The sequence below is a fragment of the Vanessa atalanta genome, chromosome 4 (genome assembly GCF_905147765.1).
Source record: "Vanessa atalanta chromosome 4, ilVanAtal1.2, whole genome shotgun sequence".
Lineage (NCBI taxonomy): Eukaryota > Metazoa > Arthropoda > Insecta > Lepidoptera > Nymphalidae > Vanessa > Vanessa atalanta.
The window spans coordinates 825,829-851,869 of record NC_061874.1 but is presented as its reverse complement, the minus strand read 5'-3'; the positions used below and the strand labels follow the sequence as shown (position 1 = coordinate 851,869).

The 26,041-nt window shown below is 32.1% G+C and overlaps 1 protein-coding gene across 2 annotated transcripts in view; it reads left to right on the top strand.

The window, feature by feature from the left end:
• Window positions 1-21,783, top strand: part of LOC125078018 — a 144,729-nt gene extending 122,946 nt beyond the window's left edge. Inside the window, exons 5-9 of one of the 2 annotated variants that reach the window (XM_047690164.1) lie at window positions 15,761-15,904; window positions 17,857-18,024; window positions 18,269-19,352; window positions 19,628-20,216; window positions 20,502-21,783. In XM_047690164.1, the coding sequence (XP_047546120.1) occupies window positions 15,859-15,904; window positions 17,857-18,024; window positions 18,269-19,352; window positions 19,628-20,216; window positions 20,502-21,677 (3,063 nt within the window). In that variant the 5' untranslated portion in view covers window positions 15,761-15,858 and the 3' untranslated portion in view covers window positions 21,678-21,783. The remainder of the gene's footprint in view (window positions 1-15,760; window positions 15,905-17,856; window positions 18,025-18,268; window positions 19,353-19,627; window positions 20,217-20,501) is intronic. The other variant, XM_047690165.1, reaches the window with a different exon arrangement.
• Window positions 21,784-26,041: the final 4,258 nt, after the last annotated feature.

Sequence of the window (26,041 nt, the reverse complement as noted above, 5' to 3'; positions counted from 1 at the left end):
TGAAACTATGATATATAATTTTATAAATTTTCTGTCATTTGGACGTTTTCACATAAATCAAATCAATAAACAAACAGAACAAACTTTCAATTTTATGATATATATCTCTTCGTATTTAAATTTAAATATATAAGATCAAGATCTAAATAGTTTGTAATATATGAAAATAAGGCACAAATAAATATGAAATCCTTTAATTGTAAATGAAATTTGAAGAAGGTAAATTAAACTTACGCCACGTTCTGTGGCAAATAATTACAAAGGTACTCTGCCACGGGACAATTAATGCCATATAAATCTAGAGAACATTTAGCGGTATTGTTGGATTTATGTACAAATGAAGCTCTCGAGACGACATTATTATGTGAAAATATATATTAGAGATTCCATTATGGCACTGGATATTATTATTCATCCATTAATGGCCACCCCGGCCCCCTCCGCTCCCGGACTCCAATCTGAAATTCAAAATTTTGTTGAAACAGATAAATGGAAAGAATATCCCCATTAAAAGTGGATGACAAATGATATTTCGATGTGAAGCTATTTTCATGCGGATTTTATTTAATACTCGACAAAGATTGACGGAATACTTTTATTCGAGAGGAAATTGAAAATGTTTGCGTAAAATGATTACTTAAAACGCTTTACGATTGACGGCAAACCGAAATACTTGTGGTTAGGTTTGATTTTGCTGAGAACAGTCTTTAATTTTCTATAATGTAGCGAATTTTGAGCTGAGATCGCAAATGGATTAACCACGTGCATCTTAAACGATGGATCTCTAGTTCAAACCCGCGCAAACACTACTTTTATATTGTGCTTAATTTATGTTCATCTGAAGCTAAGTAATGAGGAAGTTTCAGCTGTAGAACATTAATGAGCTGTAGTATTAGCAAATAAAATTTTAATCAAAAGCTTTCACGTGCGTGATATTCTTAAAAATAAGAGCACCTTCATAAATAAGAATAGCTCGAGTAATGAATTTAAATGTTATTCAATTAAATGCATATGAATAATTCAGCAAAGAATACTAACGTAGGAAAGAATGCCAACCTTCGTCGCTGCCTTAAAGATTTCTTGGAGCGAGTAATTAATGACTTTTTAGTGATATAACGAGATAGATTTTGCTCCGAGAAAACAAAGATATTCAGGAAGCGACTGTGGACTGGTTTTGTCTAACCCTTTGTGTGCTTAGTGAATTATTCATACGATCTTTATATATCGACAATATTTATATAAATAAATGTTTTTATTAGCTGTGTAAATTGATTGATTAAAATTACTTTTTGCTATTAAAATTCTTAATACATTTATCTCGTGACTTAAACGTATACAGCTCGAATGTGACTCCGGCATTCCATATCTTATTTCGTATAGTTTTTATCGTTTTTCACTTAAATATTCTGTAGAGGTGTTGTGTTTTTTCCTTTACAAATGAATAGGAATTTTCTGCCAATAAATTACTGATATTTTTATTTTCCGACCAATTAAACAAAGGTTATTAAGAGTGGGATCTGGGATAAGACTTCCCAGTCTTAACATTAAACAACTCGTATATTATTAAACTGTGACACTTGCGTTTATTTTTAATCAAACGACTAGAATGTAAAGTTATATACATATTTTAATCTAGAGGCCCTTAGGTGTTCATCACGGAAGACGTTTTTTTTAAGTCCCTTAATAATGGCGTTTAATTTATCAGAATAACGTCTCGAATAAACTTGTGAAACGATTGCATGTAAGATGTTTGAGCAATCTAAATGAAAATCTCGGTCATAAATTACGCTTCTATATTATAATACACTAGATTTAAATACTCTATACAATTTTAAACATGTAATCATTGTTTTGTTTTTTCTCAAACAAACTTTATTATACGTATGTCCTGTATCGAAATATAAAAACAAGTTACATCTTAGAAGTGTTAATATTAAATTAATTAAAAAAAACTTAATGCCTTTAAAACAAATGTAAGTATAAACCACCGGCACCGACTATTCTTCTAAATCGTACATCACAAAATAAGATAGTGGAGACACGGAATAAACCAGCTGAATATAATTTCGTCGACATGTATTTGTTTACGTCAAAGCAAGATAAGTCAGAAGTAAATAACATTACGCCCGTAACTCGTTCACACGGACCATAAACATGGTATTCTTTGAGACATTTGATAAAAGATTGTAGACAGTAAGAGACGGCACGCCACGAAAATATGTTTGCGCTAAGACTGCAGATCGTTAAGGTAAACGCGCACTACAGTTTTATGTCTGCGATAAAAATAAGCAACGTGAAAGAGAAATTTATAACTCAACTTTGTAGGACGGTTATCCTGTAAAGCTATGGAAATAAAATTACATGACTATGTATTCTATAAGTATATAATAGCAGTTATTTTCATATACGGTTTTATGTAGGACCAGATATCGATCAAGTATTTTATTTACACAATAACACAGTACAAATAACACAAAATTACATAACAAACCACCTATGTTATTGTATTTATATAACAGAGAAAGAAAACGATATATTTCAATTCATTATAAACCGCCTGACCGACGTTAAAACAATCGTATTTAAGCCACAGTTTTCGGCAATAGTGTACGAACGTCTATAAATTTCCGGCTATGTATATAGCCACAAAATAAAAAGCAGTGCGTCCAAGGCTTCATGTTATCTGTGATATATAGGATATGTTACTAGCCCGTCCGAGTCCCGTTCTGTCTGCCGCCATAATAAATTTTGTGACAAACAATATTCCCCTGTCCTTTGTCTGGTCGCGGGCGAACATCGATCGCCCATGACAATACCTCAGCTTCGCCTTTAAGGTGGTTTTTCTTCATATAAATAAAATATAATACATTGCTACTAACTTGAATTCGTTTTGTAATAAATTTTGACATGGCATCCAGAAAACATACTAAGTACTTATTACACGAATAGCAAATTTTATGTTTATTATTTTAAGCGATTTCAATATTGAAATGCAGTTTTATATATAAAAGTAACCTTTGACTTATATTAAAAAAAAAAAAACAAATATATCAAAATCCAATTAAAATACTGTTTATTGTACACCAATAAACACATACTTTGGTCACGTTCAGGAAAGATGCACAAGAGGCGGCCTTATCGCTAACAGCTATCTCTTCCAGGCAACCTTAATGCCTTGTTATTATTATCAATTATTTGTACTTAAAATTTTATTTTAACGAATGAGACTTTTGTAATATAAAAATCGATGCAATGTATATCTATATCTATTGCCCTTTCTGCCTTTAATTACTTTGGATCACTCTCCCTTCAAAGCGGAACACAGGCTTACAGAATATTATTCGAGACATGTCATAAATACACATATTATCAAATATATATATATATGCATACAATGTCTTAAAATAAGTCATTAACTTTAAAAACAGATAAAAGTTAATTCATTTCGAATAAATAAATTTAAATTGTGTTCAGAAACTGAAACGTAACTAGTGGCGCCATCTCTTGCAACAACATAGAACTATTTCTTATATCGTTGCCTACAATTCAAATTTGGCGAAACCGTAACTAACACGACATATATAATCATTATAATGACATAGTACTTACAACATAAATAATTTAAATAAACAATACCGGAAACCAAAACCATAATATTTGTAAATACCCAAATCCCATTAACACCTGAGCCAGTCACGATAATCTTGAAAATAATATACCGTGAAATAACATTTGAATAAATTTCACGCTCTACCCCGAATAAAAAGATCAATTATAATTCACGTATATATCATCATTTTCGGACTAAAATGTCATTGTGGTCCCAAGGAATTCAATTTTTTTCAGCATCTGGGCTTAGGCTTAGGCTTAAGCTTTTTTGAGTCGTACTCGGCGCTGAAGGAACACGTTGAATTAAATTGCCACCTTTGTATCCAGACGCAGTGAAGCGACATGGTGGAATAAGCTCCAATTCTAATCGAAAATACGTCTTTTCCCAGCAGTGGATCACGGGCTCTAACTTTAAACACACAGTATATAGTTGATTTAGACAATCATACGCTCCTTACATATTTTTTATAAAAAATGTAGGCCAAAAAGTAAATAGGCCACCAGGTGGTAAGTGGTTACCAACACCTACAGACGTTGGCGCCGTAAGATAAATTTTAATCATTCCCTAAATCTCCAATAAGCCAACCTTGGAACCAACCAACCTTGGGAACTAAGACATATTAAAAAAATGCTATTAATCTTTGTGAAACCAAAAAGCCTTATTCGAACAACGAAAACATTATCAAAACATGAATACCGAATAGTCTTTAAAATACACATTACACGAACAACCTGACATTTGAAATTAAATGCATAACAATTCAGCGAGTGAACTAGCGCTTTATAAGTTATCATCCTCGAGGAATTTGAAACGTGGGTGCGCTCAGCATCACAGCTGGCATCTATTGTTCTTATCTGAACAGTTCAGTGCCGCGCCTCAGTACTTACCAATGACTCATTGCACTTCTGATCAAAACATCTTCTTCCATCGGGTTCACTTGCGAAACGCCAAGAGCATGTCAACTGTTGAACATACTTGCGGCGTTATTACTGTGTTCATATTAATAAATTAAACGCATCTGGTAAGGATTGCTACAAAGTATTAACCGCTTAACACAATCAAATTTAATACGATTTTTCGAGTAATTTGCTTGGGTATGTCGCTCCCTGCACTTGGAGCGAGTTCTCGTATATATCGTCCCGCTTAATACGCTATAAGAAACTCGCTACACTGAACACTACCTTCGTGCTATCTCACGCCATAGTTTTAAGCGTCTAAAATGTGATTTCGAGTAAAAATTTTCAGACCAAAATAATTTTTATAGATACATATGGCAGACGGGCAGGGTGGCAATGGCAAGTGGTCACAACTGCCCATTTTCATTTTCGCTGTAAGAAATTGTAATTATTCCTTACATCGCTAATGCGTAACCAATCTTGGGAACTAAGATTACGTCCCTCATGCCTGTAATAACATTGGCTCACTGTAATGCTATTGCTGTATGTAATGTGTAAATGTTGTACTCAGGCGGCCTTGCACTACGAATTAAACTATGTACGAATATGTACAGTAAATATAATGTATATACATAAAATATTTACTCATGTATCTAAAGACATGATTTTGTATAATTACTCACTTAATCTCGGTGTTCCTACTGGGTCCCTTCTAAAATCTTTGTACAAATAAGATATTTTTCGATTCAATGTTAGCTAAAGCAACGAAAAGGTAATCTTGTAAAACACCAACTCCGAATTACCAATAGTAAAAGTAATTGATTTATTTATTTTAAATTTTATAGACAATATTTTACATACTCAGTTTTACCAATTTATTCCCGATTTAAATACCTCGCTAGCAACCATGCAACCTTCACCAAACGTTTAAGCGTATTGGTATTATAACTGGGCACATTTCGTTGACATATGTACGCATTATTGAAATAGAATTAAATGTTAATCCGAGATACAATTTAAATGCTCTTTCAATTGATAATAAATTTAAAACAAATTCCAAAGTTCATAATTTTTAATTGATGTTAGTTCGCTGCGGATCACGAGTTGAACCTTTTGCCTTTATGGAATTTGCGTTAAAACGAGATGTGATCGAATAAACAAAACATAAATCCGTTTTGGACAAGCTGATTAAAATTCTTCGAACAGTCCCGGGTGTGACGCAAAATGTTCGCTGAATCGAAATCACGTAATGCCATTCAGTTAAACCTCGTGATTTTTAAGTGGATGAATTAATTTAACCATTATTCAGTGAGACTATATATTGTTTAACAGCTGCCTCGTTTGTCTAGTGACTGGCTCGCTCGGCAACAGATCATGAGGTCTATGGTTCGACATCGGGTTCAAATAAAACTTATCGGTTATTCCGTCAAACATCTTTCGAAAAGTAAGACATATTCATAAAACTATGCCCTGCGCTTGACTTCTCTCTCTCCATTACAGATTGCCATGTCATGTAAATATGGGGGTAAGGAAAGAAGAGGTTAGAACAGAGACCTATATCCGCACTATAATCATTTTCAGTTGATTAGTCTCATTTAAGAATGCCCACCGTGACCGTAATCGATCTAGAGGATACTAAGTATGTGTATTTATGCATTACCAATATAAAACCAACTACAGTGCTTCAGCATTAGCTCGAAAATAGACAGTTATTTGGCTTGAATAAGCTATATCAGTACTCTGTGTATGACTCAGGTGCATTCAGATCACGTCAAAGTAGTAAAATAATAAAACTTTATCCTTCACGTCAACGCTTTGAATAAAATGTTAAACGTGTCTGGGCTGCAGCCAAAACAGCGCCGAACACCCTGAGCGTGTAGTTCATAGTATTCGCAGTTTCGCAACTTTTCCTTTTGGAAATTAATAATATTAAAAAAATATTTCCAATTTGTATTTGTTATGTTAAAGTTAAACAATAGCCTGTTAATTTCACTAATCAAAGGTCTATTCTTCTCTTGAGAAGAAGGTGGAGCTCATTCCACCACGCTGCTCCACTGCCAGTTGTTGGATAAACATGTGACAGAATTTTATACCAGACGTGCATGTTTCGCTATGTCTTCCTTAAAAACCAAGCACGAGATGTTTTGTAAATGCAAATTAAAAAACATGAAATCAGCTTGTCTGGGCTTTAATCTACGAGTAATAGAAATAAAAAAAATTGTTTCAACATAATGTTGTTTGTAACTTAACTCTGTTTTATTCTTAATATATGGATTAATATCTTAACAGGACTTTTGCTTAGACTCTTTTAATATAAGCTGTTCTCGCACACAAAGTTTTAGAGTGGCAAGATTCCTCGGATCTGTTTGCGTTAACGTACTCAACAATATACGATTGTACAACATAAATAAAGTCAGTATAACTTCTATGCTAATCAGATTACTAGCCTTGACGTGAATCTCTCGCTTACACAGAAAACTTTCTTTATTATAATAATAAAATAAATTAACTGAAATAATCTCGCAATACTCTAAGAGCAATTTTTTGCAAGTATTGCGTATTTGCAAGAAAGTATTCAAACTACATAATTGTTTAATTACTTATAAATATTCTTATTTTTTTCCTTTTCCTGTTACCATTGCAACTAATGTTTGAAATAAGGCAACTTTCAAAATATTAATTCCATATATAACGAGCCTATCTTTTCATTACGGTCGTAAATTTTAAATTGATTTTAATTCATATATGCCTTTAAAATTGTAAATATCTGTATAACCTATCTCACGAGATTGTAAACTACCGAAAGATTGTGAACCGCAACATAAATTGCTTACAATTCAAAGTATAATTTTCCCGTAAATTATAAACTGTCGATATTTTATATGTTTTGACTTTGACTTGACGTTTTTTTAATAAATAAATAGAATTGTTTTTTTTTCTCAATTCATTCTGTGTTATAAATTTCGCCTGAATTCATCCTATTGTGTTTGCTTTTGTATCGTTTAACAAAAATATAAATAGGTATATTTAAGTATGTAAATACTCAATTATACTTTATGAAATCTTTATAGATACTTGGAGTCCACGCTGCAAAACCTGTTACCGAAATTCGGAATATAAAGGCAACGGCCAGTCTGTTGTCTGTAGAACAATAGACTTGGTCGAAAACGTCAATTTTAACGAACAATACTCATCTCGAGCTTATACACTACGTTGGGCAGCTTTTATACCTTTGTGTGGGCAACAATACGTGTTGAGGAATAACTTATAACAATTTGAATAAATCGATCGGTATTTACAATAGGAACACGGTTTTTATATACATATCTACATAAATAAGTAACTTGTCCTTCTTTGTTTTATCTTACTAGTAAGTGCTATTTACAAGTTATATGAGCCTCTAAGCTCTTAGCATTCTTCTAACTAGGTGGTAGGGTGGTAGGGTGATATTCTACCAACAACTTCAATCGTTACCACTCACCATCACGTGAGCCATATGCACGTCCACCAAATAGCAAAAAAAAAACAGATGTATAAACGGCCATATAACTGCAATTGATATATAGACACATCTAATCTATATAATAAATCACCTTAATGTATCCTAAATCTTTATAGTTATATATTAAAGGTAGGCTATTGCCTCGGTTAATGTATATCGTATCTTATGAACGACTCCAGCGATTGTCGTTATATTCACACAATAAATTTCATTTGTCGAGTTACAATATATACTAAAAGTCGATAAATGGAGTTCTATCCAATTTATTAACAATTTATATTTTAATAAATGTTCAATGTACATATTTATATAAACTATTTAGATATTTTTATTGTTTTGCAGTTTTTATACAATAAATACATAATAATGTTCCCATCGTCAACAAAGAAAGTCATAAAATCTGCACCCAATACGTGACACGCTCACATTTCCGACGCGTGGATTAAAACCGTTACGACGCTACGCAAATATCGATAAACGTATTTTGCCATTATAACCTCAAACTCTATACGAATATTTTGATTTAACCAACTCACAGTGGAACAGCATATTGGAATAATCTCTACGCCTCCTCCTCAAAACGATATAAGGCTTTTGCCCAAAAGTGTAACTTTTAAAGCCTTTACTAAACTAATTTTAGAAAACTATTATAAGTATTAAACTAGAACCAATAAAACCTCTTTAGCTCGTAGGAATAATATTATTATAAATATAACTGTATACCATTACATACTATGAAAAACTGCTACTTTTACTAGATATGTTAACAGATATTCCATTCATATAAGAAAGAATTAAATCAAATCAAATCAGTTTTATTCAAGTAAACTTCGTTGTGAACGAAGCGTTTTTGAATCGTCTATATTAAAATACTACCACCGTTTCGGAAAGCAGCCTCCAGCGAGAAGAAACGGCAAGAAACTCACATAATTACTCTTTCCAAATAAACAGATTTACAATGCTGTTTTTTTACAATAATCCAAGCGTTTTTTTTCTAAAAAGTACTCTTTTAATGAATAATAAGACTTATTTATTAATTGTCTTAATAAACTTTTAAATTTCGTAAATGGTAAATTGGTTACATTTCCCGATATCTTATTATATATGCGTATACCATTGCCCAAAAACGTTCTCTTTACCGTATGCAAACGGAAAGTATGGGTTATAAGTTCATTCTTATTTCTTGTATTAATAGTATGTATATCAGCTTTTATGGAATACTTTTGTATATTCTTCTGTATAAACATTATATTATCATAAATATATTGTGAAGCAGCCGTAAATACACGAGAGCAACGAACGTTCGGTTACATTTAGATTTAGATCAAATTGGCCGTTAATATTTGGGCTATTATCAATTTACATTAAAAACGGAGTAAATAAAAGTAAATTAAACACATTCGTATTAATCATTTATAAATAAATACAATAACGATGCGGTTTCATTATAAGCGTGAACCAATCAAAGGACAGCATTTTACAACCACCGTTATTGAACAATTTCGGGGGAGGGCAACCGAATATGCCGCTATTTGGTGAGAGATCTCGCCGAAATCGACAATCGGTTTAATGCACATATTTTCACGCAACTGTAGTTTAGATGACTGTACTGAACTGACTGGTTCAAGCTCCTTTTCTAAATACTAAAAACTGATTAAAGTATAGTCGTGATCCGTATTTAAGATCGCATGTATTAACTTGGGCAAGTACTGAGTTGTCATGAGTTTATATTAATGTCGTGTTCAGTTGCGAAAACATCGTGAGAAACATGCATCTATCGGATGAAATGCTGACACATCTATTTCCACACATCTGTTGTATGCCTATTGGCATAATCTCCAGATCTCCTTAAATGGAAACGAGGAGGGAATGAGCAATGAAATAATTAAGGGTTGCTGTGACTATAATGGGATATACAGTTTAAATTTTCAATTTAAAATAACAATAAATTAAAAATGAGATGAGAATTTCTCGATAACGATCGATGAATTATTTTTCATTCTCATTCGTCACTCTTATCTTTTTTTTTTTTTGGAATAGGAGGCAAAGATTGAAGAGCCTCCTGGCGGAAAGTTACCACCTAGATCTTTTGATTGTTTCGAATATGAATGGTAAGCAATGGTTTATTATGAAATAAATGTTACGGGACAAACTTTTGTTCTGGCTCCTAATAAGGAGATCGTATGTAACTGCTTGGTAGCAGTTACATACGATCTTTGAAAAATACGTCTAATTTAAATTTGCAACATTTTCAAGATCCTTCCATAGTGTTTACTTTTACGAAAAATAATTATAGCAATTTCATATAGTTGAGCACAATGAAGCGTTGATCTCATATGATCTCTAAAGGCCCACGTTCCTGTATAAGCGTACGCCTCATTAAATTTTGTTTGAATAGAGGGATGAACCAGCCACCTAGCTGGTCGGACACAGCTTATACGGTTTGCAAAAAAAAAATATTTTTTTTATTTTTTTTTCAAGCTCCATATTATTCAAGCGATGTAATTGTAAGAAAGTTTTGTAATTAAAAAAAAAATATATATTTATAAATTACTTTTTACACTACGCAAATAATCAACTTAGTGTGATATTAGGTTCATAATAAGTTCTGAATTTAAAATCTTAACCGTATCTCTTTATTTAAATCTCGTATTAAAACATTTTATCAGTAGTTCGACGAAAAATATCTGACCCACATTTACTAACAGGTAGCGGTAAAGCAGTTTTTTGTAAAAGTATTTATATTATTTTGCTTAAAAACATTTTTCAATTAGACTATTAACCTATGAAGCTGTAAACTATGTTAAGCATAAATTTTCACAAGCATTCTACTGGCATTTATAAATGTAACTTATAATTAATTAATGTTTTTGTCTTTTTATCTTTCGTTCTCCGGTTCATTAAAGTTTAAATGTAACATTATTTCGTCAACAGTACAAAAATAACCCATGCATCAGCTGAATGAATAGTTTCAGACAGGAAGAGCCGCCACAAACATCACCGCCATCACCGCGCCCATCTCGCGAGCAAACACTCACGAGTCCATTCATTCACTCACACGCGTTCACGTACACAGCACACACACATAATCATAGCACTCTCAATGATTCCGCAACCCTTCGATGACGGCTTTTGTGAGGGATATCTCGCCGTATCTTACATTATGCTATACATTTTTCATTTATTAAAACGTTTCAATATCAATTTAAAAGATAAAAAAATATATAATGTTTGTTTTTTTTTTTAATGTTTATTAATAAAATAATTAGATACCAAATTTCATTGCGTAGAAAATATTATGACTTCGTATTATTGGAACGTTATTTATTATTTTTCAATTACCGTATGATTAAAATTTTAATGAAAACCAACTGCTTGTATCAATCTGTGCACTCGAATTAATGAAACAGATTAACGTGTAACGAAACATACGAAATGTATTCGAACAAATTTCCATTTAATTAATTAAAAAGCACCGAAGTGGTCGAACACTATCTAGCGAATAGCAAAATAGTACACGAACCTGCATTTTGCTATTTGGCCGAAACCACAAAATGGCCGACCCGCATTGATTAAGATTGCTCATCGCATGGAAGTGTACAATCCTACATTTTAAATCTATCGAAACCAAATTTTCCTTATTTAGTCATCGACATATGTAACTGAAATTTGAAATATTAGCATAATTCATTATTAAACTATCAAGGTTTTATTAAACCATTAATAATATTTATACTTGACCTAGTTATTTTATACGAATTGAATGTTATATCACTGTCAAAATCTAAATTATATTATACATATATTAAGTAATATATAAAATAATTAGAATATTATATGCCTTTCAATGAAATAATTGCATAGTTGCGTAATTAATTAGTTATTGTTCACATTTAAATGATTCATTAAAATTATGCGTCCTCAAATAAATAAAAAAAAACTTTAAATCTTTTTTTTTTTAAACTCGTGTCGTTGCTAAATTCCATACAGCCGTAAATCCTTGATCAGTCATTAAAATAAACAAACACAATGATAATTGCTTGAAGCTTAGTGAATTTAACATAATTACTACAACACAAAGCTCAATACATACCTAAATTGTACTCTCATACATCAGCTGCCTGCAATCGGAACTTGCTAGGCATTCAAATGCTTTCTATACCCCTCGCTATGCTGGACGGGCAGGACTCTGCACAATGGCTGTCAATTTAACCGGGAATTTGGCTTGGATGCCTTTGCTAACGTACTACGATAGAACACTGACATGACCAGCCAAGAGGCTTATTGAATTACCTATTGGTCCTATTGTGATTTAGTTACAAGCCCATAATTCGCTGCGATGAAATTTTAGGTAAAATTCGATGTTGGGATAAATTATATCAGTATTTTCAAGTGCCTTTTTAAATAACTTCGTTAATTAATTCTATAAAGAACGTGATCTTGTCAACAGTTATTTAAACTTTTTAAAGTTAATTAAATTAAATTTATAATACTACATAAATATCCGCGTTGTTGAATAAACTTCAAAACTTCTTCTGAAGAGGAAAAGTCTCTGACCAGGGGAGGAAAAAACAAAACTAAATTAAACCTAAATTATATACATATATATAGATATATTTTAATAGAATACATTGACATTACATTTATAAGATATTTTCAATGAACTGCATTGTGAATTCCCAGGCTAACCTTACCGACCTTAAGATTAGTCCTTCGCTCGTGAATTCAAATGCCACAGCCCCACAAAGGATGCCGATCGTGAATTACCAACCGCAATCTTTAGGCTGATCGTAAATTACAAATATTTCAATACCGAACTAGAAATTTAATCGATTTTTCTGTACCATAATTATGATAAAACTACTCCATATCCTTTTACGCGTCTAGCCTACGCGGACATAGGCAGTATATATTCCTCCATCCTTCTTTTATATAATAATGAAAAAAAATGTCATAGTTTTGCAATGCGATCGCTATATATGAATTCATAATATATAACTTTTGCTGAATTTTTTAATTATATTTTGTTCAAAATATTAATCATATTAAAAGTATAAATTTGAATAAAAGTCCCAAACAATTGCTTTAATTAATAATTGTTTTATATTTATTTACTTTTATAAAGTTAAACTTTCAATAAATTTGATAAGTAATCAGTAGATTACTTTTGAAATCATTTGCAATTAACCCATTTGCATATTAAGTAATAGTGAAACGATAATTAATAAAACTTTAATACGTTTGCATATAAGGTGATGATTGACATTTCTCACAGTGCTAATGTCGGTCGGTGGTGACCACCATCATCACAATCAAGCAGTCCATTTGCCTGGATATCTATTATAATACATAGTATTATTTAATTAATAAACATGTTCTACTACAAAGCTTTTTATTAAAACGTTAATACAATACATTACAACAAACAATTGAGTTTATTTAGGACGGTTGTACATGTTTAACTGATTTCCATAGTAAACAATTGTGGTCTTGCAAACCAATTGGCTTATACATTTATTTCTGTGATTAATTAAAATTAATTGTTTAGTAAATTATTTTGCCTTAATTAAATACTCTTTTATAATAAAATAAATATAGCAAATAATTATTTCGTAATCGTATAAAATTAGTAAACCTAATACTAGAGGCATTAATCGTTTGATAAAATATAATGATATTATTATTATTTTGTAGGTACGTTTGCCATTAATAAAAACATTACATTACATACAAATATTATGTTTAGCATTATTAGCATTAACAGCCTCAAAATTTTCCCACTGCTGGGCTAAAGGTCTCCTCTCCCTTTGAGGAGAAGGTTTGGAGCATATTCCACCACGCTGCTCCAATGCGGGTTGGCGGAATACACATGTGGCAGAATTTCGTTGAAATTAGACACATGCAGGTTTCCTCACGGTGTTTTCCTTCACCGCCGAGCACGAGATGAATTATAAACACAAATTAAGCACATGAAAATTCAGTGGTGCCTGCCTGGGTTTGAACCCGAAATCATCGGTTAAGATGCACGCGTTCTAACCACTGGGTCATCTCGGCTCTCAAAAATTATAAAATATCATGTATTGAAACATAATTAATACATTTTAGCATCAACTGTTTAAAATTTCTTATACATGAAAATGGATTTCGACAGCATTTAACCGATTATCGTGAAAGTTGATACATAATGTTGTCTTAGATTTTCGCGATTATTACACATTGAAATAAAACTAGTTTTTAACGGATTTAATCGCGTATATTAATTATTTTAACATCCCGACGTTTCGAGCACTTTGCATGTCTGCCCGTGACCACGAACACTGCAAAGTGCTCGAAACGTCGGGATGTTAAAATAATTAATATACGCGATTAAATCCGTTAAAAACTAGTTTTATTTCAAGTTGATACATATTTTCTTTTGGGGTAGGTTTTTTATTGTATCACCCAATTACTTTGTAGCATATCAATTTCTATACCTTTCAAGAAATCGTTTTAAAATAAGTATGTATACATACATTGGCAGTATAACATACACGAGGGGTATATATGTTGCGGTTAAAAGACAAAAAAACTGTTATAACTATTTATTCATTTGCAACGCGTGTATTCGATCCCATGACCATTTACTAAGTGGAGTAATTACATTTTAATTCAAATATTATTACACATATCAATTTATTTTTGTTTTTGTAAATTGATACATTTGAGAATTAATTATAATATCGGTAAGAAGTCATAAATAATATAAGGCAGAGTACCAACACACCTCTCCTGTTACGCTTTAAATTCATATGTAAGACTTAGCAGTTAAGTAACTCTCATTCGTAACTAAATTCTTGGTGTCATCTTTAGTTGTAAGTTGTAACATTTTCCTCTCAACGCCCCTAAATATGTCTGACTCGAAATGTAAATGACGTTTTCACTCAAATGTAGTGGTGATATCGTTGAAAGCTTTCGATCGTATTCATTCTAAAGCGATGTTGGTCGTGATCGATTAACCGATAGACAACAGAAATGAGTAGTGAGCCGACGCGACCGACGAACCGCATTTTCACTGATTATTTCCACAACCGCGCTGATTCGTTGTTTCGTCTGCGTTAATGAAAATATACAATATTCATTTGTAATTTTCCATGTGTCGAAATGTTGTTTATAATTGATTGTGATCCGTACAAAATACTAACTAAAGAGCATCCAACCGATGGAGGATAGAGACGTTTAATCTTATATTATAATCGTTCAAAAGCTATCATTGAGTAATATTAACAAATAATCTTTATGAGATATCAATAACTATTAAAAATTTAAATAATAATTAACACCACATAAAGTATATGGCATGCACATAAAGCTAGTAAATAAATATGTTAGACTTCTATATCATTTAACATATGTTTATATTATGTATATATAAATGGGCATTAATTAGATAGAACTTTGCAATAGCTTGGATTCGATATGCTTTGGCAACTTTCAAAATTAGTTTGACATTTCAATGTTGTTATGAATTGTTTTTGATCTCTATTTATATATAAAACATTGTTTATATGTATTAGGAAGGACGGTATATAACTCACACAATTCAAAAGCCACAGATAGACACAAAATTGGTTTAAAGTCGCCTTAAAAAGAAAGAGTCTCGATTCGAATATATAAATATAAATAAAATATATAATATTCCATTTGTATTAATTATTTTTTAATCTTAATAGTTAAATGTAATTATAATTAATAAATTATTTATAATCTTTACAGGTACATCCGAAGAGTATTCATCAAAATGCGTGTTAACCACAGTTGAAGTTAATCGTTGGAAGAAACTTAATTAAGAGAAGAACAAAAAAACGTGTGCCATGGATCTACGAATGTTCATCTTCGTGGCGATATCTGCCCAACTTTGTAAGTTCATATGCCACTAGTATTTGATATAAAAAAATATTTTTCATAATATCTGAATATTAACGTCTTGAGCTCTTCTCTGTCTCGTTGTCAAGTATGGAAAAAAGTACTTTTTAATATTAATAAAAACAAAACGTAATTGCATTAATTTAAACAGCCAACAAAAATCCGCATATCGATTGTAGAGACGAACACTTAACAGACTTTCTTGGGCAGTCCGTTTCAAGAATATTAACACGAACAAACGATACAGCGAAAGGGAGAGAAAAATGAAAATGTTTAGGCCAAAGTAATTGAAAACACATAGATTGGAGCGGGGGCGATACCGATCGCATCTAAGGTGGACTATCTCAGCCCACTTGATGGCAAATGGCTCGGAAGTAACAAGGATATAGCGACACGACCCCGCCAGAATTTTGTTATCCAATTTCTATGCGAAAATGCAACATAAATTTATATTTCACAACGTTAAATAAATTTGTGTGTGTTTTATTTATGTATATTATCATCTTTTAATGCAATCCTATTAGACATTTTAGGAATAACGGTACCTTTAAATAGCGCTTTTAGAACTTATAATAAAATTTCTAAAAAAGTTGGTATTGATATATATAACGATAATCTAAAATCTTATAAAACCAAAATAAAAAATAATTTTAAACTTTTAACGTAATATACTTATTATAAAAATATCTGCGGAATAGTCCATATACCTTTTACAAAAGAGTTATATTTTTTTCTATATTATTTTATGGTTTTCATTGTTTATTATTTTATAATTTTTTATTTTGTGTTTTAAGCTAGCTTTTTCGTTGTTTAAATTTTTTATCTCTACTTATTTTTCAATTCGAAGCTTAGATTGGTTTAAACTTTATTAGATAAGCATAGTGTTGTGTTGTTAATTTTTAATTTATTTATAAACATATATTTGTAAACATGGAGTGAGAGTGTGAGAAAAGTTTTTTTTTTATGTTTTTATTACAGTGCATGCTGAGTTAGCCTATAATTGTAATGTACTTTGTAGCTACATATTCTATATTGTAAAACTTTTACTGTTAAAAAAATTTTAGATCATTGTACATTATGTTGGCTTCCTAAGAAATAAATAAATAAAATAATATTCGATAACATGAATCCCGTCATATAAAATTCATTTGACTTAATGAATTTTGAAATGTGATAAAAACAGATGAATTTGAGAAATCTCCCTAATATTTTTAGTATATCATTAATTTTGTTCATAATTATTTTCTTTTAGCTACTAACAAGGTTGATGCTAAATATTTAAATGAAAATATTTTATGGTTGATATTATAACAGTATCATAATTTAGAAAATAATAAAAATATTAAATTTAACAACTTCACACATCAATTGACAAGCGTCACGCATCGAAGTACGTAAAGTTAATATATAAAGCCTTCGAAGCGAAGCCTAGGTTCTGTTACGGACCATTTACTGATCAATGGATTTGAAGTAACTCATACAATAACTGCCCTTTACGTTCCTTTTTTTAATAAAGAGGGTTGATATAGAACATTAATTTTAAAAATATATTCGTATCGTAATATCCGATAATTTTACCTTCTTAATATAATTGAAAGAAGACGTTATTATATTTGTAGTAAGCTTTAATTAATACTCTATATTATATGAAATAGCAGAAAAGACCCAGCTGTTGAAAAATAACAGAGTTATTAGAAAGTGTTATAAGCAATGATTGTGAGTTCAAACCCAGGCAGGCATTACTGAATTTTCATACACTTAATATGAGTTTATGATTCTTGTCGTACTCAGCTGTTACGGATTACAGTGTGAGAAATTATTTCTATTATTTCGTCAAAATTGTATACTCCGTAGGCTGTATCCATTTTGTAGCTTATTTTTCTCATTGTTCTGTACAATAAATTATGAAGTAAATTAAAGCATAAATTATTATTTCAATATTTCAGGTAGCATAATATCGGCTAACGGTCCATTCTACGACGGCGGACAGAAAGCACCCAGTCCACCACCCGCTGGTAACTTTATAACGCAAACTGTATACGGATTCCTGGACTTCACCACCACAATAGGCAATACCGTTATGGTATTTTCACCACACTCAGCCCCACCACCAGGTGATTTGTTTTTATTTGTTTGTAACTAAATTATCAACTTAAAATTTATTATGTAAGTTATGGATATAACCAGTCTAATTGAAAATATCCATGAAATTAGATGAATATAAATTTTGTAGAATGTCAAATTTGAAAACGTATTTAACATTTTAAACCATTACTTTTTTCTTAATTTAAAGTACTAAATTTGGAGTTTAACTTTCTTCTAGTTAGTATATAATCTTAAATATATTTTTATGTTTAGAACCACCGAAAACTGAAAATTCCGTACAAGAAAATATTATAGAAACCAAACCACCACCGATTAGCAATGTAAAGCCGGAAGCCATTAAACCTAGCAAGACGACGGATAAAGATAAGACGAATAAATCAGGAGTCCCAATCGCAGCATCGAGTGCTATATCTGTCATAACCTCCTCTCCTAAAAAAGAAGAAAAAGTTGCAAATGTACCCAAATCAGTAGCTAAAGAACAAAAACAAATAATAACTAAAGTCGAAATTTTCGCAGGGCCATCAAAAATTGTAGAAAATACCCCCAAACCAGTAAAGGCTAACAAACAACCGTCACCGTCCAAAAAACAAGATAAAAATCAAACAATCAAAAGCGTCACTAACATAATTAGCAGTAAGGTTGAAGTAAAACAAAACTCACCACCGTCGTCTATAATAAATTCCAAAGTTAGCAGTGTAGTGGAAATTAAATCCAGCAAAGCTGAAGACGAACCTGCAATTTTAGTTTCAAATAATATCGGTGAACCAGAATACGATTACTTGTCACGACAACCATCTGAATTTGTTGAAGAAACATACCGAGTTATTAACTTACGTCCGTCAAAATCCCATGCACAAAAACCAAAAAATAATCTTAAAAACAGACATCAACCAACCCCTCCTCCTGATGATGAAGAACATCCCGTTGGTCTCGTTACTACTCTCGGTGGAACGATAGTTAAGGATGGACTAACAACAGTTCACGAAACCAGTGTCATAGGCACTTATATATCAGGAAAATATGCACAAGTTCTTAATAGTAACTCAAAAATTTTACAATCAGGTCATAAAGCTAAAATATCGCCAAGTCCACCCCATAGAATTTTGAAAACGGCAGCACCGGTCCTTAATAAAAATCATAGGCACAATTTGGAACCGACTCCATCCATAAGCGACGAAGATAATCACAGTAAAACTACCCGGAGACAGACAAATAATGGAAGTTCTTACAAGAACCGCCACAGATCTCAAAATAATGAGAATGATACTCCTGAACCTTCTAACCAAGGCAAGAAATTTAAAAACAGAAATTCTTCACATTCCCAGCGAACACAAAGGTAGAGTATATGTGTCAAAAGTTTACTATGACTAGCAAATCTCATAATCGTAAAAATCCATCGCATATTTTGATGAGACTATTCATTTTCGTTATTAATCTTCCGTCATATTATATACTTATTTTATTATTACATAAAAAGTCAGTAGACTGCGAGCTTTATATTCAATTTGCTTATTAAATTGCATGATCTCACTACTTGCCAGCACCTTAATTATATTAAAAAATAAATGAATGAATCTTTGTTAGTTTTACATGCACTTTTTCCATTTTCAGTACACGTTTTGGTCGACCTGCCAACACAGCTCAACTGGCAACTGTGTCTGTTTTCAGTGAATCATCACCACCTTTTTCAAATAGACGAAAAAGCAATCGCAACTCTGGTCACAAAACGACGGTGACGCCATCTAGCAACAATGATAGCCAATCCAGGCGTGGATTCAAGCCTCGCATTCAGCCCACTGCAGTCGAACAAGTTACTCCAGTTGCATCTTCGAGTGTATATAAATTTAAATTAAATCGATCACAAAGTTCGGGACGTTGGCAATATAAAACTAGTCCTAAACCTAAAGTAACAATTCGCAAAATGAACGGTGATGATGAACCACAAACTACACCAAGCCTGAACCCTCTTCTCGATGATCCTCAATCAAATGATCTATCTCCTCAAGCACGATCCGATAACGACCTGGAACTCTCAGGTTCTCAGAGTGGTCCGGGTACTCTTTTAGATAACGATACTGAAGATAATTCAATAGAAAAACCGCCACCAGTTGAAACACTTAAAGTAGAAATTTCGACTCCAGCTGATTTTCGAGATGTTTACTATGAAATTGCAACACTGAAGTCTCCCTATACCTTCCAGGTTTGTATTTTTTAATGTAGGCAGACGGGCACATGCGCCATCTGATGGTAAGTGGTCACCACCTATAGACAATGTATATGTATTTCGCTATATGGTGCATATAATCTAATCCAATCTTACATCTACAATGCGCCGCCAAACTTAAAAAAAAAAAGTTCCTTCTACCATCCCACGCAACCTACCCTGCCTTACGACAGTACTAATTATTACTGATTGGTGGCAGTAGAAAATTTAATAAATGAGTGAGACAAAGTCCTGCCAAATATATACTTATTGATTTTACAGGTTGGACGCGTAAAAAATACACGTATTATCACCGTAACGACTACGATTGAAAAACGTATCGAGCCAACAGCTCTACCAATAAACAGTCAGAGTGTTCTAAATGAACCATTAACTGAAAACATATTAGCAACAGCATCGCCTTACGGAAAGGATCATTACCTATTAGATTCTAGCATCGTAACGTTACCTCCAATAACACTGTCGTCTGATGTCGAAACTCCTCCTTTAGAGACTGTAACTGAAACATTTAGTACCACCCAACACATGCTCAAAACTCATATACTGCCAGTCGTAAGAGATGCCAATATGACAAATAGTCTTACTTTTATACAGACTTACCAAGTCACAAGGTTCGTTACGGCGACGAAAACATTACCTCCTATGGACTTCTATCAATTCATACCAAGTAAAACTTTGAAAGAATTTAATAGTCGTCTTGACGAAGCTGGTTCCGAATTACATCTTGAATTAGACTTTGGGGACAGCAACGAAGACGAAGATGGAGTACCACGACGTGTCTTCCCACCTGATTTGGATCTCGCCAATGTCGGTTCAAACTTCGACTTGACTGAAATCGATAAGTATAGAGATAACCACTTAAGACTTAAGAAAGCTCACGGACAAAATAAAGTGAACCAAGTAACGGAACCGCCTAACCCTGCCACTCCGGCTCTGACTCCGGAACAAGCACAACAACTCGCTCTATTAAGATTGCTCAATCCCGCTGCAGCGGCACAAATCCCAAATGTCGTCACGACATCGAAACCGATCCTTAAATATGAAACCATATACGAATCCCACGTGATACCGCTTTTCGATGGAAAAAATACAATTCAAAGCACAATATCGCGACCGGTTGCAACGATAACTAAAACGGAATACGAAATAGGAACGAGTAGCTTACCGGCCCTGCCCATCAACCCTCTCTTCCCTCAGCAGCAGTTCACGGTAACTTCGACTCCAGTTGTTTTGAACACGGAAGTTGTTGCGACGAACAGCCAAGTTCTGAAATTGACATTCGGCGCCAAGACGGTGTACACAACGCTGTTCACGACTAAAGTTGTTCCAACGGTATTGACGTCTTACGTGACGTCCTCTATTCCCGTGCAGCCGAGCGCCGCCGGCTTCCCCGGATACTACCCCGCGCCATTTGCGCCTTTCCCCTACGTCGGGTAGAAGGCCAGTAGTTAATACATATAAATTGGGACACTTGTTAGAAACGTAACGGACTTTTATCTAAATCAGTGTTAAGGGTTTCGATGATAGCATAAAATGTGAAACTTTAGAACGTGGTGCGTCATTATTAATACGTGTGATGAACTATATCGTGAGTGAGTGCACGGTGAGAGAGCGGCAAAGTGCTACGATTTATAGCTTTTGTGGAAGTGCGTGAAACTTTTACGTATTTCTTCTCTTAAAGTTTCTCAAGCGTATAAATAAGAATCGTCGTTATGGTAACCCCAATATTGTAAAATACATGAGGTTTACTTATAGCGTGTATAAAATCAATACATTTATTTTAATTTACTTAATTATTTTTAGTAAAAGCTTTGTAAATACTCGTAATTTATATTAAACTTACCTTGTAAATAAATCATGTATACATACACTGTAATATTACCGAAGTTGTAGATATAAAGGATATATTATATTTTATATATTTTGTAAATTGATTGCTTGAATAAATTGGTTAATTTCATCATCAACTTACCGTTTTATTGACTCCTTTTATTTACTTAATAAAGTTAATTACAAATAAATTAATTAATAAAGACCGTAACATTGTAATATATATTATAAAATATATTAGAAGTGCATCAAATTTAGCATTGATATAAAAATTAATTCGACAAAAACCATTACGTCATATCATTTTTTATGATGTCATTACTATTTAACTATATCTATGTTATAATCATTTCGATCTTTATAAAGTAGACACTGTTTTACATAAATATTATTATCCAAGCAAATTCAATATATCTTTTATATTATGATGAATATTCATATATATTGAATATTGAATGAATTTATACAGAAAAAGGCAAAAATGTTGCTACCGATGATAACTAACCACTCAGTAGTGAGTAGGCCCTAGACATTGACTTTTATTTTCATTCATTCATTCAGTATAAACAGTTATTTACATCTCGCCAAAGCGACCAACCTTGGATCTAAGAAGTTATGTCAATAAGTTCAAGTAATTACACTGACCACTGCAAACCTAAACACAACAATACTAGGAAACGTTGTTTAATGGTTGAATAAGTAATGAGTATCTAGACTTGCACAAAGACCTTCCACTAAATGTACCTTACTTATCTTTTGACTTAAGAGCTACCCAATGTACAAAAGGGAAAATATTGAATGATTTCATTCAAATAGTGATACTTATTCAGAGATGTTTTTCGTTGAATAAAAAAGCGCACGTACAGAAAAAAATATCCAATTTACTTTGCCGTATAATATTTCAAAAGGATGCGAGGTATTTCCCATGATAACTTAATTAAAGCGTTTCCTAGAGAACGAGCGCCAAAGATACAAAGAGGCCTTCAGTTATAGAACTAAGATTTATGGAAGCTGTTCTGTAAACATAATATTAAAATATAATATTGAGCTTTTGTTTTCACTTTTCTCGTGTTATTAGTATTATTACAAAATGTTTTTCATTAAACCGAGTATATCATATATCAAATCGTTTATTAGCCTGTATTAGACATTTCATATTTGTATAACTAGTGTAGTTGATGTCCGCGGCTTCGCCTGTGTTTTTCACGTATTGGGATTAAAAGGCCTGTGTCCTTTCTCATACCATCTTCATACCAAATTGCATCAAATTCAGTTTAGGCCATCGGCCGCGCCAAAACTATTATATATTCGATAATTCATTTATTTATTTATTCATAGTTAATTAATACTTTTTTTCTGAACAAAAAATGCAATACACCAAATTCTATGTTTAAATCAGTCATTTATTTCGTTAAGCCTAGGAATACAAAAATAGATACAGTAATTTTAAATAAAAAAAAAGTAGTCGAAAAAACCCTCGAAGCAAATCCAAAAATAAGTCTAGATCGAAACTGGTGGGATGACGACACAAAGAAGACGGCGTGAAACCGCTGGATGCAGAAGACACAATATAGATACCGACAAAATAGATATCCAAGTCCATGATTGGACTTAAAAGCAATGAATAGATGGATGAATAGAATTGAAATAAAATATAAGCTTATACATTTATCAAAAAAGTATTGCTGTTATTATTAAGAATTTCACTAAACAAATAAATCATAATAACTCGTTACAATACTCCCATTGAAATAATATTGATAATCACCTTGTAAGATTTCAATCTTAATCACTTCTAAAGAAATCTCTCAAATAACAAAACCAACATTGAATAAAATATCTAGAACTAAAATGTAGCGTCATTCAAGAAATAGAACTATTGAGAAACTTTAAAATAAATAAATCAAGTGTAACAACATTGTAAATACAAACAAAACAAGCTCGTTTATTTTTAAGAGTATTTATATCCATAAGTTATCTACAGCAAAGAAAATACTAACAGATCGGAAGATTCAATAACATATACGTTGTGAGTTTGCGCTTAGTTTGGGAAAACACGTATTCATGTTATTACTTAATATATAACAACTTTATCATACTAACATATATTATGTTTTATACTTGCTCGTATTGTTTCTAGTGTTCTAGTGCTTTTGATTTAAGAAATAAATATTATTATATGATAAAACGTTTGTGTGGTTTAAAACAATTCATTATTAACATAGTTTTCTCAGAGTGAAAGTCCATAACTTCAATAATGTTAACAAGATATTATGTAACTATGCAACTATGACATCTTTAACTTCTATTTAAAATTTTAAAATGATCATTCAAAAGTTCATGTAAGAGTTTATCACATCGAACGCTTTAAATATACTAACGACAACAAATAGAAAAATAACAGAATTATCCATTCATGAGACAAAGAATGGAAATGACAATATTTCATTATCATTTCAAATATAATTGTACTGAATGTCGATGTATTTATGCTCACATCAACAGCTATTGTCCTACCGATGACGTGTGACTCGTCCGCTGACATGACGAAGCGCTTCACAGCTCCAAAAAGCAGATTGATTTAATTGTTACAATTATGCAACGATTTTAATCCATTAATATTTTACTAAAGCTTATTATAAGAAATCGCTAAATAATAATTTATAATATAATGTCTATCGTGCCGGATTTTTCAGATGGAAATCTGAAGAATGTAGTAGCGCGGTGGTCCAATCATTCACACCTCTCCTAGGTACCGTTAGCCCGACACTGGAACATTTACAGGATATTTCTTTACATTTTAGAATGCTAATTGGTATCAAAATCTAAATGTTATTTGTTTAATACAAATAACATTTTAATTAGTTGTTGTAAGCATTTTTAAATCGTTACAGGATTTATTTGAGATAGAGCTACTAAGTCCAGCGGTAGTTTATTTCATTCTTAACACTATTGTGAAATAGCCATTCCATACATAATTATTATCATACTTTTCGACTACGGAATGACTACGGAGTAGAAGAGACAGAGGCGAGAAGGATTTTTTTATTATTATTAAAAAAAAACATTGTTATTAACAGACATTAGAAAATTTGTTTATAATAATAAATGATATGAAGAATTGTTTCACAAGTGACTATTGTAAGCAATAATAACATTAATAAATATATTATTCCATTTAATTATTTATTTGATGGAGTTTAGCCGATTGTGACCCGGAATCCCTACGACTGAAATAAGGGTAAAAAATCTGTGGATTTGTTCCACGTTCATGTTGAATAAATTCAATTTGTATGGATTCGAAATAGCGATTTTCGGTTAAGATCTACATATTTTATCCGCTGTGCTATATCGGCTCTGTAATACAAATCAATATGAAACGAATTCTAAATATTGTTATATCTATAGCTGTCCTTAATCTGTGTGAGCAATAGGGTTGACTGCTCTCTGATTGAAGTTTAGACGAAATCGGCTTATCGTATACCGATACAGTAAAGGAAATGATTTAATTGGAATATGCAGTGTTATGCTCGTCATAGAGCTTCGCTAAGTGACTTTCGATAAAAAAAATCAGTAGTTGCTTGTAACATACAAACGGCATTCTTATGATATGAACAATTTCATCTCTCTGCTGCCGGAGAGTTCGAAACGACCTCGATGGTTTCTTGGTTTCAAAGACCTGTTAGTTACATTGAAAATTATTTTTCAATAAAAATGTATCACTCATAATAAGTTAAAAATAACTACACCTAAATATCACATTCATTTTTAATATCACGTACACTTGACTGATATTTTCGAGTTAATTTCTTTTAAATAACATTAAAAAATAATTGGACAATACTGAATTTTTAACAAACGATTCTTTGCTTGGTGGCAGGGCTTTGTGCAAGCCCGTCCGTCAAACAGCAGTACTCAGTTTTTGAAGGGTGAGTGAGCCAGTATAACTACTGACACGGGGGGCATTAGTT